We start from the raw sequence: 13,319 nt of genomic DNA, 5'->3' as shown, positions 1-13,319 counted from the left end.
TTAAAAAAAAAGTGATGTAATATACCCCAAACCATTGAACTGTACAATCTAAGTGGGTGAAATATATGTGAATCATATCTCAGTAAGGTTGTTTAAAGAATAGTAAACTAAGCTTGTTGCTGCTGCTGCTGCTAAGTCACTTCAGTCGTGTCCGACTCTGTGCGACCCCATAGATGGCAGCCCACCAGGCTCCCCCATCCCTGGGATTCTCCAGGCAAGAACACTGGAGTGGGTTGCCATTTCCTTCTCCAATGCAGGAAAGTGAAAAGTGAAAGGGAAGTCACTCAGTCGTGTCCGACTCTAGTGACCCCATGGACTGCAGCCTACCAGGCTTCTCTCTGTCCATGGGATTTTCCAGGCAAGAGTACTGGAGTGGGGTGCCATTGCCTTGTCTAAAACATGTATGTCCATTCTTACTGAATAACATTATTATATTTTAGTAACTTTCTACATGTAAAAAATGACAATGATGAAAAGGCATAAAATGGAGAGTAAATGCCCCAAATGTTACCGTAGTAATTTCAAGTCCATCAAGTCTTCATATCAAGTAGTAGCTTTACAGTGAAATCGTGTTATCTGAGTGTTAGGTAGAAACTGAATATGGTAGAAAAATAGTTATTCAAAATGCCCCTAAATCATCCAGACTTCATGGGAGTGGAGGGGAAAGTCTTGTTTGATTTAGCAAAAGATGTAGTGAAAAAAACAACAGTGTGAGACAAATAGAGAAAAATCCTTCCTTTAAATTTTGCTCTTAGTAGTACTCAGTTCAGAGAAGGCAATGGCAACCCGCTCCAGTACTCTTGCCTGGAAAATCCCATGGACGGAGGGGCCTGGTGGGCTGCAGTCCATGGGGTCGCTAGGAGTTAGACACAACTGAGCGACTTCACTTTCACTTTTCACTTTCATGCATTGGAGAAGGAAATGGCAACCCACTCCAGTGTTCTTGCCTGGAGAATCCCAGGGACGGGGGAGCCTGGTGGGCTGCCATCTATGGGGTCACACAGAGTCGGACACGACTGAAGCGACTTAGCAGCAGCAGTAGCAGTATTCAGTTGAATTTTCATTCATTGAATTTAGCTATGATGTGACGCCTGTTATTTTTGTTTTTCAGTTATAACATTTCAAACACTTAGTTGTGAGCATAATACCTTGGATTGAAGTCAGATCTGTCTCCTTGAGTTAAATGCTTCAATCTTTTCTTTTCTCTGACCCTAGGCATATCATCTCCAACCACGCTGTATGATAGGTACAGCTCCCCAACAGCCAGTTCTACCAGGAGGCGGCTATTTGTGGAGAATGACAGCCCCACTGATGGAGGGACCCCCGGGCGCACTCCCCCGCAGCCTCTAGTCAATGCTGTCCCCGTGCAGAATGTAGCTGGGGAGGCTGTATCTGTCACACCGGTTCCTGGACAGACCTTGGTCACCATGGCAACAGCCACAGTCACAGCCAACAATGGACAAACAGTGACCATTCCTGTACAAGGTAACGAAGGCAGAGTTGGATATTGAATTCTTTCTCTGGCATTTATTACTTGAGATTTGGCTGGAATGATGATACGAGACAAGCACGGACTGGGAAAGGGGTTGGGAGGGGGAAAATGGGAAACCTCTGCCCGGAGAATCTGGTATTAACAACATTTTCTTTGTGCTTTTTCTTTGAAACAAACTTTAGGTATTGCCAATGAGAATGGAGGAATAACGTTCTTCCCAGTCCAAGTCAATGTTGGGGGGCAGGCGCAAGCTGTGACCGGCTCCATCCAGCCCCTCAGTGCTCAGGCCCTGGCTGGAAGCTTAAGCTCGCAACAGGTGACAGGAACAACCTTGCAAGTCCCTGGTCAGGTGGCCATTCAACAGATTTCCCCTGGTGGACCACAGCAGAAACAAGGCCTACCTTTAACCAGCAGCAGTATCAGACCCAGGAAGACAAGCTCTTTATCGCTTTTCTTTAGGAAGGTAATTTTTCACATACCCTCACCAGGTCTAGAACTTGGGAAATACAAGGGTTAGATAAAGTTTGAGATATAATATTTTTGTTTATCTACTAGGTTTATCACTTAGCAGGTGTCCGCCTTCGGGATCTTTGTGCTAAATTGGATATTTCAGATGAACTGAGGAAAAAAATCTGGACCTGCTTTGAATTCTCCATAATTCAGTGTCCTGAACTTATGATGGACAGACATCTGGACCAGTTGTTAATGTGTGCCATTTATGTGATGGCAAAGGTGAGTACCATTGGGAATATAAGAGGAAAAAGATGCTACTTCCTCATTCTTAGAACACTTTTAACAGCTTTATACTAAGGTAAAATTCACATACTGAATAATCCACCCATTTAAAATATACAGCTCAGTGGATTTTAGTGTATTCACAGATATGTGTGACAAGCACCACAGTCAGTTTTAGAATATGACATTCCATTGTATGAAGATATATTTTGTTTATCCATTCATCAGTTGATGGACATTTAGATTATTTTTACTTTAGGGCTGTTATAAATAATGCTGCTGATGAACACGTGTATACAAGTTTCTGCATGGACATTTTTTCATTTCTCTTCTGTATATACCTTGGAGCATATTGCTGGGTCATGTGGTAAACTCCATTTTTAACTGCTTGAGGAACTGCCAGACTGTTTTCCAGTCACTGAACCATTTTACAGTTCCACAGATAAAATAATTTACTGAGGTGAAACTCACATAACATTATGCATTTTAAAACAAATGGTCCAATAAAGTTTTAAAATCGATTAATTTTTTTCTTCTTTTTCAAGGTTTGGCTAGTCTAAATTGCTTGACATTCTTGGTGAATTTTAGAATCAACTTGTCTATTCTTCTTGTTATAAAGAAGTCAGGTGGGGTTCAGATAGAGATGATGTTGAATCTGTAGATTAGTTTGAGGAGTATTGTTATCTTAACCATATTTTACCTCCTGATTAATGAACATTTCGGGCCCATGCTTTTCTTTGTGGGTAGTTTTTTCCTGGTTGCGCGTCTATTCAGACTGTCTATTCCTTCCAGAATCAGTTTTGGTAGTGTGTATCTTCCAAGGAATTTGTTTTCTCCAGGCTTTCTAATTTGTTGGCACCATTGTTTATAATATTCCTTTTAGTTCTTTTTATTCTTTGTCAGTAGTAATTTGCCAGTCTTCTTTAAAACTTTTGGTCAGTCTAGCTGAAAATTTTGTTGGTTTTGTCAAAGAACCACTTTCTGGTTTATTATTATATGCTCTAATCTTTACTATTCCCTTCTTTCTGCTTGCTTTTGTTCTTTTTGTTTTCTCAAGCTTTCTGGAGGCTTATTTATGTTCGTTTTCCTGGCTCTGCCACATGGCTTGTGGGATCTTAGTTCTCTGATCAGGGATTGAACCCAGGCGTTTGGCAGTAAAACTGCCAAGTCCAACCACTGAAGCACCAGGGATTCCCTAGGCTGTGTTTGCTCTTTTTTTTTTTTTAGTGTCTTAAGATGGATGGATAGGTAATCTTTCTTTTTTCTTACTATGGGCATTAAGAGCTGTAGATTTCCCTCTAAGCACTGCTTTAGCTGTATCTCATAAATTAGGGTATGTTGTGTCTTTATTTCAAAGCATTCTCTAATGTCTTTTGACTTACTGGTTATCTAGGTGTGTTGTTTAATTTCCATGTATTTGTGAGTTTCTCAAATTTCTGTTAATTTCTAGTTTCAATCCACTGTAGTTCCAAAACACACTTTGTATTAGTTACTTTAATCCTTTTAAATTTATTGAAGTTTTGTAGCCTAGCATATGGTCTATCCTGGACAATGTTCAGTGTGCACTTGGGAAGAATATATATTCGTTGTTGGGTGTTACATCTGTTACATCTATAGATGTAAGGTTTTTTAGTTGTTTTTTTTTCTTAATAGTGTTAAAGTCTTTCTTTGTTGATCTTCTGTCTAGTTGATCAATCCATTATTGCCAGTGGGGTATTGAACTCTGTAAATATTATTGAATTGTCTATTTCTCTATTAATTTCTGTCAGTTTTACTTCATGTATTTTGATGCTCTGTTATTAGGTGTATGTATGTTTTTAATTGTTAGATCTTTCTAATGGATTGACCCCTCATAATTATGAAATGTCCCTCTTTATCTTGAGTAACTTTTTTGTTTTAAAGTCTGTTTTATAGTGTGATCTTTGTATAGCCAGTCAGCTTTTTTGAGTTGCTGTTTGCATGATATGTCTTCTGTCCATCCTTTTCTTTTAAATCTGTTTGCTTAACCTAAAGTGTGTTTTTTGTATATGGGGTATATAGTTGGATCTTTTTTTAAGTAATGTGACAATTTCTTCCTCTGTGTTAATACATTCACATCTAACATTGTTGTAACTGGATTTATGTCTGGAACTTTACTTTTTTTGTCTCCTGTCTTTTAGATCCTCTCCTTCACTGCTTTCATTTCCATGTGCATTCAGTAAATACTTTGTAATGTGGTGTTTTCATTTCAGTATTGAGTTTTAAACTTTTTTTTACTAGTGGTTTCTTTACGGTTTTCTATATTTTTATTTTTGCCCTATCTGCCTTTTTTTGGTCTCATCTTTATTGAGATATAACATCACATTTCTTCACATATATATTGGCAATATCTAATCCCTTGAATCTATTTCTCACTTCCACTGTATACTGGTAAGGGATTTGATTTAGGTCATACCCTGAATGGTCTAGTGGGTTTCCCTACTTTCTTCAATTTAAGTCTGAAATATATCCACAAATTTTAACAAATTCCAAGTAGGACAAATGCAAAGAGCTCCATACCTGACACATAGTAAAAGAGTTGAAAGCCAAAGAAAGGGAGAATCTTGAAAGCCTCAAGAGAAAAGCAACTTTTTGCTTACTAGGAAACTCTAATAAAGTAACAGATAACTTCTCATTAGAAACTATGGAAGCTATGAAACAGTGTACAAAGTAAAATCTAAGAATCCAGTATGTAACAAAATTATCTCTTGTAAATGAAAGTGAAATGAATACAGTCTCAGCTAAACATAAAGACAGAAAACTTGAACCATCTTACATGAAAATACTAAAGCAAGTTCTTCAAGCTAAAAGTAAGTGACCCCACACAGTAATTCAACTACACATGAAGAAACAAAGAGCAGTGGTAAAAATAATTATGTAACTGGAAAGAATACATAATGTGTATTTCTTCTTAACTGATTTTTTTAATTGTATAAAACAATTCTATGTATTCTTGCCACCTCTTCTTAATATCTTAGACAGTGCCTGATGAACTATGGATGGAGGTTCGTGACCTTGTACAGGAGACAGGGATCAAGACCATCCCCAAGAAAAAAGAAATGCAAAAAAGCAAAATAGCTGTCTGAGGAGGCCTTACAAATAGCTGTGAAAAGAAGAGAAGCAAAAAGCAAAGGAGAAAAGGAAAGATATACCCATTTGAATGCAGAGTTCCAAAGAATAGCAAGGAGAGATAAGAAAGCCTTATCAATGATCAGTGCAAAGAAATAGAGGAAAACAATAGAATGGGAAAAACTAGAGATCTTTTCAAGAAAATAAGAGATATCAAGGGAACATTTAATGCAAAGATGGGCTCAATAAAGGACAGAAATGGTATGGACCTAACAGAAGCAGAAGATATTAAGAAGAGGTGGCAAGAATACATAGAACTGTACAAAAAAGATCTTGGTATGATCACTCACCTAGAGCCAGAAATTCTGGAATGTGAAGTCAAGTGGGCCTTAGGAAGCATCACTACAAACAAAGCTAGTGGAGCTGATGGAATTCCAGTTGAGCTATTCCAAATCCTAAAAGATGATGTTGTGAAAGTGCTGCACTCAATATGCCAGCAAATTTGGGAAACTCAGCAGTGGCCACAGGAATGGAAAAGGTCAGTTTTCATTCCAATCCCAGAGAAAGGCAAGGCCAAAGAATGCTCAAACTACTGCACAATTGCACTCATCTCACACGCTAGTAATACTCAAAAGTCTCCAAGCCAGACTTCAGCAGTACGTGAACCGTGAACTTCCAGATGTTCAAGCTGGTTTTAGGAAAGGCTGAGGAACCAGAGATCAAATTGCCAACGTCTGTTGGATCATCGAAAAAGGAAGAGAGTTCCAGAAAAATATTTATTTCTGCTTTATTGACTATGCCAAAGCCTGTGACTGTGTGGATCACCACAAACTGTAGAAAATTCTTCAAGAGATGGGAAGAATACCAGACCACCTGACCTGCCTCCTGAGAAATCTGTACGCAGGTCAGGAAGAAACAGAACTGGACATGGAACAACAGACTGGTTCCAAATAGGAAAAGGAGTACATCAAGGCTGTATATTGTCACCCTGCTTATTTAACTTATATGCAGAGTACATCATGAGAAACGCTGGACTGGAAGAAGCACAAGCTGGAATCCAGATTGCCGGGAGAAATATCAATAACCTGATATGCAGATGACACCACCCTTATGGCAGAAAGTGAAGAAGAACTAACGAGCCTCTTGATGAAAGTGAAAGTGCCGGTGCCAGACGGCAAAGTCGATCAGGTCCCGAGAACGTGCACGGCGTGGCTGAGAAAAAATACTACAGCAAAAGAATGCTACAACAAAGATGGGGTCGAGAGGTTCAGACACGTCTCCACAAAGGGAAGCGGTCTGACCACGACTTTATTCAGCATCTTATATTTATACAGGAGAGCGTGAGAAAGACAAGACAGTTAACATTTTTTCTTGGTTGACCTATACATCTTACAAAAAGTCACAAGAAATCTTGAGAGCATGGGAATGGCACCCTGTTATTATTTCTTACACTAGATAACATTTCCCTGTGCGTGAGAAGTTTGTCCAGAACTCCAGGTGTCTGCAGTAAAGAATCGCCTAATCTCTGGGGTGGCGGGACAGAGAGCTATGTTTGCAAGCAAACCCTCAAGGACTGAGGCAGCTCCCAGAGCTGTGTCCTTCAGACAAAGGACCCCATTCTCATGGGCAGCTCCCCGCATGAAAGAGTGAAAAAGTTGGCTTAAAACTCAACAATCAGAAAACTAAGATCATGGCATCTGGTCCCAGCACTTCATGGCATATAGATGGGGAAACAGTGGAAACAGTGGCAGACTGTTTTTTGGGGGCTCCACAATCACTGCAGATGGTGACTGCAGCCATGAAATTAAAAGGCGCTTACTCCTTGGAAGTAAAGTTATGACCAACCTAGACAGCATATTAAAATGCAGAGACATTACTTTGCCAACAAAGGTCTGTCTGGTCAAGACTATGGTTTTTCCAGTAGTCATGCATGGAGAGTTGGACTGTAAAGAAAGCTGAGCGCCAAAGAATTGATGCATTTGACTGTGGTGTTGGAGGAGACTCGTGCAAGTCCCTTGGACTACAAGATCCAACCAGTCCATCCTAAAGGAGATCAGTCCTGAATATTCAATGGAAGGACTGATGCTGAAGCTGATACTCCCAAAACTTTGGCCACCTGATGTGAAGAACTGACTCATTTGAAAAGACCCTGATGCTGGAAAAGATTGAAGGTGGGAGAAGGGGATGACAGAGGATGAGATGGTTGGATGGCATCACTGACTCAATGGACACGAGTTTGAGTAAACTCCAGAAATTGGTGATGGACAGGGAGGCCTGGCGAGCTGCAGTCCGTGGGCTCGCACAGAGTCAGACATGACTGAGCAACTGAACTGAGACTTAATGTTTTTTAAATAAATTTGGAAGGTTTCAGCCTTGGAATATTTCTTCTGCTGCACTCCTCTGGTACTGTCGTTATGTGACCTTGATGTGCTTAATGGTATGCCCCATTTCTCTGAAGCACTTTTTTCTTCATTCTGTCCTCTGTTCTGTGAACAATTCCATCTCAAGTTTGTTAAACTTTTCCTTTGCCAGTTTAAATCTAGTTTTTCATTCCTCTAATGAATTTTCTGTCACTATGGTTTATTCTAGGTCTTGATTCAGATACCACGTATTCCCTCTGTTGTTACTGAATTAGTAGATTTACTTGAATATGTATTTCTTCATTTGTTGTATGCTTTTTAGAGACATTTCCAGAGACTTGAAATGGTTGTTTTTAATACGCTTTTCCCCAGTGTCACTGGGGAGCAGGCTCATGGACCATCTCATACTATATTATGCTAGAAGTCAAATTCACTCTCCGTGTACCCTTATTCTTTGCCAGGTCACAAAAGAAGACAAGTCCTTCCAGAATATTATGCGTTGCTATAGGACTCAGCCACAGGCCCGGAGCCAGGTAACTACATTTTCTCTCAGGGCTGAAAATAAAGATGAAAGTCTTTTTGATGCATATAAAACAATTAACTACAGGTGATTCTGTACCCTCTTCTCCAGGATAAAAAATAGGACTCTATTTTAATCTTATTTAATTATTGACAGCCACACATCTTGATTAGTTTAAGTTTAGTTTAAGTTCTCTTTTCTCCCAAAGTTAATGATGTAAAATATTTGATTCCTTTTTAATTCAGATAATTACAAGATAGGTGTAAATTAGGAAGCTGCTGTTGGGATTCTATGTCACCTTGAAATCAGTCTGGTTTAGGACACACAGTGCTGCACATTTAACCAAAATAGCAGTAAGTGAAAGTTTAAAACCCATTTTACCTTAATGCTATATACTTGTCTCGAAGAGATAGGTAGGTATGTAAGATCTTTGTATCTGACTTAGGATGGCTTGATTTTACAATTAGAGATTATTGCTGCTCTGTAGTATTGTAGGCAGCACTTGGAAGGTGAAGCCTGACAGGCCCTGATACATAACCTTGGCTGCATTTACAAACCTCCCCTGAGTAGGACAGCTACTGTAGGGAACTGTGAGAATGAAATAACATGTTAAAGTTGTATAGTCTAGGATGTGCTCAATAGATATTGTTCTGTTGCCTTCTCATGCTCTGTTTAAAGGTGTATAGAAGTGTTTTGATAAAAGGGAAAAGGAGAAGAAGAAATTCTGGCAGCAGTGACAGCAGAAGTCATCAGAATTCTCCGACAGAACTAAACAAAGACAGAAGTAAGTGGGATCTTTATGAATGTATACAACTAAATTAGGAGCTCCTCTTATTTTTTAGGTCTAGGACTAAAGAATTAGTAAAATTACTGTTGTAGAAACTGTGAAAACGGTTTATTCCAACAAAAGATTTGTTGGAACAATAAACTAAATTCTAAATTTAGTAGCAAAGTTGTCCTTTATTTCATGGTTTTGAGACACATTGTGCATAAACATTTTTCTTTAGGGGTACTAGAAAAGGTTAGAGAAGACAGGCATTTGTTGACCTGAGTTCCAAAAAAATGTGGCATGTCAACAGAAACCATGCTATGGAAATACCATCCTTAATTGCTGGTTTATACCACTTAATGCAGGGCTCGGTCCTAGAAAACTGGTGTCAATTAATGAATACTTGCTACAATTAATGAATACTTGGTGTCAATTAATCAAGCCCTTGCTGCATTAATAGCATGATAGTAGTTAGTGGGGCTTCCCAGGTAGCTCAGTGGTAAAGAATCCACCTGCCAATGCAGGAAAGCAGGAGATATGGGTTCGACCCTTGGGGTGGGAAGATCCCCTGGAACATGGCAACCCACTCAAGTATTCTTGCTGGGATAATCCCATGAACAGAGGAGCCTGGTGGGCTACATCCCATGGATTCGCAGAGAGTCGGACACGACTGGACACGCACACACACAGAGTTAGTACTAAATACCTTGTCTGTGCTTTGCTGCTCGGTGGCGAGGGCCCATTTGCTGCCATTTAACAAGGAGAGCTTGTTAAATGCTCTTCCTGAATTTTCTTTTTAAAAGCACCCTGCACCAGCAGTCTCCCTGTTTAACACCTTCTGTTCTACCCGGTACAGCCAGCAGAGACTCCAGTCCTGTCATGAGGTCCAGCAGCACCTTGCCAGTCCCACAGCCGAGCAGCGCCCCTCCTACCCCGACTCGCCTCACGGGGGCCAACAGTGACGTGGAGGAGGAGGAGAGGGGGGACCTCATCCAGTTCTACAACAACATCTATATCAGACAGATGAAAACGTTTGCCATGAAGTACTCACAGGCAAATGCAGTAAGTTTGAGGAGGATTATTTCATACTTTTTTTTCACTTGTGAGGAATGAGAAATCACGTGTTTTTGAGCTACTTCTGTGTAAATTAGTTTGACAAATAATTATTTTGTTAAGTAAAATATAACTGAGAAAGTCTTTAACAGAAATAATTTGCTTAATGAACGTAACTTCTACTGTTGTGAAGGGTTAAACATGAATAACATTGCATTTGGACTCCCTGCAAAGTATAGTCATATGAGACGGACTGCCTAAGTTCAAATTACCCAAAACTTGCCAGCTCTGGTGACCTTGCAAATTATTTAACTTTCTCTGTGCCTATTATTTCCTTGTATATAAAATGGGAATAGAAATAGTCCTTTGCTTATAGGGTTGTTGTGAGGATTAAATGACATAATATATTAAAAATGGTTAAAACAGTGGCACAAAGAAAGCATTTAACCGATTCCTATTGTATGGTTTTCTTTAATTTTTGCCACAAATACATCACTATCTACCATTCATAAAGCATTTAGTTTATTATACCTCTTCACTGATTCAGCAAGAATAACCATTTTCCCAAAAAAGTAATTGGTTAGGAATTTTGTTTACCGTAGAATGTTTTGGTTTTTTTTTAAACAGATGGATGCTCCTCCACTCTCTCCCTATCCATTTGTAAGAACAGGCTCTCCTCGCCGAATACAGTTGTCTCAGAACCATCCTGTCTACATTTCCCCGCATAAAAATGAAGCGATGCTTTCTCCTCGAGAAAAGATTTTCTACTACTTCAGCAACAGCCCTTCAAAGGTGAGCCTAATGTAAAGCCTGGCCTTTACCAGCCCCACACTTGGGATTCTAAGGGTTGTTGGGAAACCCTTCAGCACGCACACGGGTGATGGGATCCGCGAAGGAAGGGCGACCAGTAGTCCCACAGCAGCAGGAAACAAGGGTTTAGGGGAGAACTTTCAAGTTGGAAACAGGGTAAGGGGTTTAAATTTCCATTCCTCTCTTTTCCTATTTGTGCATCTGAACATTCTGCTATAAATCTGGAATTTTATTTTTTTTTCCCATTTGTAAAACTTTAAAATTCCAAATTTCTGTTAGGGAAAGAAAATCCAGATTCCTTGACGGATTACTTGGTGCCTATCTCTGGGACAGGAACTGTCTCTGTCCTTTGAATTCTTAGTCTAAGAGGAGAAATGGGCATTTTATAACAATATGCACATTAGCACCGATTTAAGTGGTAGCATCTGCCTCAGTCTGCAGTGGGTAGGGAAGCTTGAGTCAAGCCTTAACGGATGAAAAATTAGGAGGTTGCTGAGGTGTGGAAGGAAGGGCATCCAGGATAAAGTGGACAAGAAAGGGAAACAAGTCCTTGAGGCAGTAAGGCTAGAGCTCTGGGAATCATATGTTACTTACTGTTAAGGAGGCAGCTAGATCTTAAAGGTCCTTAAGTGATAATTATATTTATAAAGATTGTTCAGAAAACACACACAGATAACAAATGGCCCAGGAAAAACACATACAGATTCCTAAAAAACACAATGTCAATACCATGGAGAGATGGATGACAGATAGATGGTGGGGAGAGTATGCTGTTTCCCTATTAGTAGATTTTCATCCTATACCAAATTAAGTTCCAAATGAATTAAAAAGTTAAACAGAAAAATAAACTGGAGTAGGACTATTCAATTCAAAAGCAGGCCTAAAAAGGAAGAAGACAGCAAACAAAGAGCAAGTAAATACAAATGGTCTAAATACCCCAGTTAGAACTCAGGCCTTGTTAACAGTGGATTAAACTATGATACAGATTACCATAGCATACTATGTAGCAGTTAGAGATGTGATCCATATATACTGATAAGAGAAGGTGTAAGACATAATGTGGACTGAACAGTATACCAGTTTAATTTTTTTGAAACCCCACTTAATGAACATTATTAAATCTCTAATGCGTGCTTCCTAGAAAAAAGAGCAGAAAGCTACACAGTAGCCTGATCTGTTTGGTGAATGAATGGTAACAGTAAGTGTCCTTAGGGACTGGGTGAGGACAAGAAGGTGTATTCTGTATGATCTGGGGGGGAATAAGTATTCATTTTTAAACTGTCATGTACATATTATATAAATTATGGTGTATAAAGCACTGTACTGTATATAAATTTTATGTATTAATGTGTAATTAATCTATATTGTTACGTATATAGTAAGGAACACAATTATACTTGAAATATGTTGTATATACTTGTATACAAATACCACTTATACAATTAGTGTATAGTTAACAATTTAAGAACATTCAAGTAAGTGGGAGACTAGAGACAGAAAGTGCAGAGCAGACTTTTAGGGAGGTAAGGGAGTAGAGGAGAAAGAGGAAAACTTGCTTAAAATGGTTAAAATTTGGGAAAGATGCATATACTGATTATAGAAAACCATGGTGGTTTTAAGCCTCATTTAAGAATAAAAACTAAATATCTAGGATCTGCTTTGAAACATCTGAGAGGTGAGAAGTGAATGAAGGCACAGATCAAGTAAGACTGGCCAGCATCGCTGAAGTGGGTGATGGCCATGTGAAGGTTCACTATACACGCTTTTCCGTTCCCATGCTTGAAATGTCCTACAACAAATGCATGTAAATCTGTTCAGTATGCTTTCTACTAGGAAGCATGGACAATGAAATCAGTGGCACATGGTAAAAAAAAATCATCCGAAAATAAGGTACAGCTGACTTTTGGGACTCTGGGGAAACTTGGTGCTGAAGGCACCTGTACACAGATCCAGTCTTTGTAGCCCCCTGGCAGTATTCTTCTCCCTCCAGGTTCCTCACGTGAACCAGAGAATGCAGAAAGTAATGCCTTTCCTCAGTTCTCCCGAGGAAGATGTATAATGCATTTTAGAATTTAGACTTCTCCTATGAAACTCCATGGCTGCTAAAAACAAACGAGTAACACTAGACTGGGGGAAAAGGGGACATAATACTCTATAGTCATGTTACTTTTTTAAAAAAGGAAAATGGAAATGTATGAAGTTGATTCAATATGGCATAGCAACGTGATGCTATGTAACTTTTGTAAAAAAGAATCAGATTTGTGAGCTTTTATATTGTTAAAGTGTATATCAAAATCACCTCTGGAGCATGTTAAAAAATGAAATACTCTGCCTCTTTCCCGGTCATCATCTCAGCTAGCTGAGAAGTGAGACCAGAAGGGTGTGAAATTTGCTAGTTCTTTCCTTTATAAAGATGTTCAAACTCCTCAAGTAAACTGCTTAACTCATTTGAGGTTCTTTGATCTAACACTGAACTGTGTGTATTAGAATTTT

At 39.2% G+C, this 13,319-nt stretch overlaps 1 protein-coding gene across 3 annotated transcripts in view; it reads left to right on the top strand.

Moving 5' to 3' along the window:
- The window catches only part of RBL2 (RB transcriptional corepressor like 2), a 48,874-nt gene that overhangs the window by 31,374 nt on the left and 4,181 nt on the right, over positions 1–13,319 (top strand). For all 3 annotated transcript variants that reach the window (XM_027513574.1, XM_027513573.1, XM_027513575.1), the window contains 7 exons: positions 1,216–1,485; positions 1,675–1,955; positions 2,048–2,224; positions 8,136–8,207; positions 8,873–8,978; positions 9,820–10,025; positions 10,644–10,808. In XM_027513574.1, coding sequence (XP_027369375.1) covers positions 1,216–1,485; positions 1,675–1,955; positions 2,048–2,224; positions 8,136–8,207; positions 8,873–8,978; positions 9,820–10,025; positions 10,644–10,808 — 1,277 coding nt within the window. The remainder of the gene's footprint in view (positions 1–1,215; positions 1,486–1,674; positions 1,956–2,047; positions 2,225–8,135; positions 8,208–8,872; positions 8,979–9,819; positions 10,026–10,643; positions 10,809–13,319) is intronic.

The sequence above is a fragment of the Bos indicus x Bos taurus genome, chromosome 18, assembly GCF_003369695.1.
Source record: "Bos indicus x Bos taurus breed Angus x Brahman F1 hybrid chromosome 18, Bos_hybrid_MaternalHap_v2.0, whole genome shotgun sequence".
Lineage (NCBI taxonomy): Eukaryota > Metazoa > Chordata > Mammalia > Artiodactyla > Bovidae > Bos > Bos indicus x Bos taurus.
This window is presented reverse-complemented; position numbering and strand designations above follow the sequence as displayed.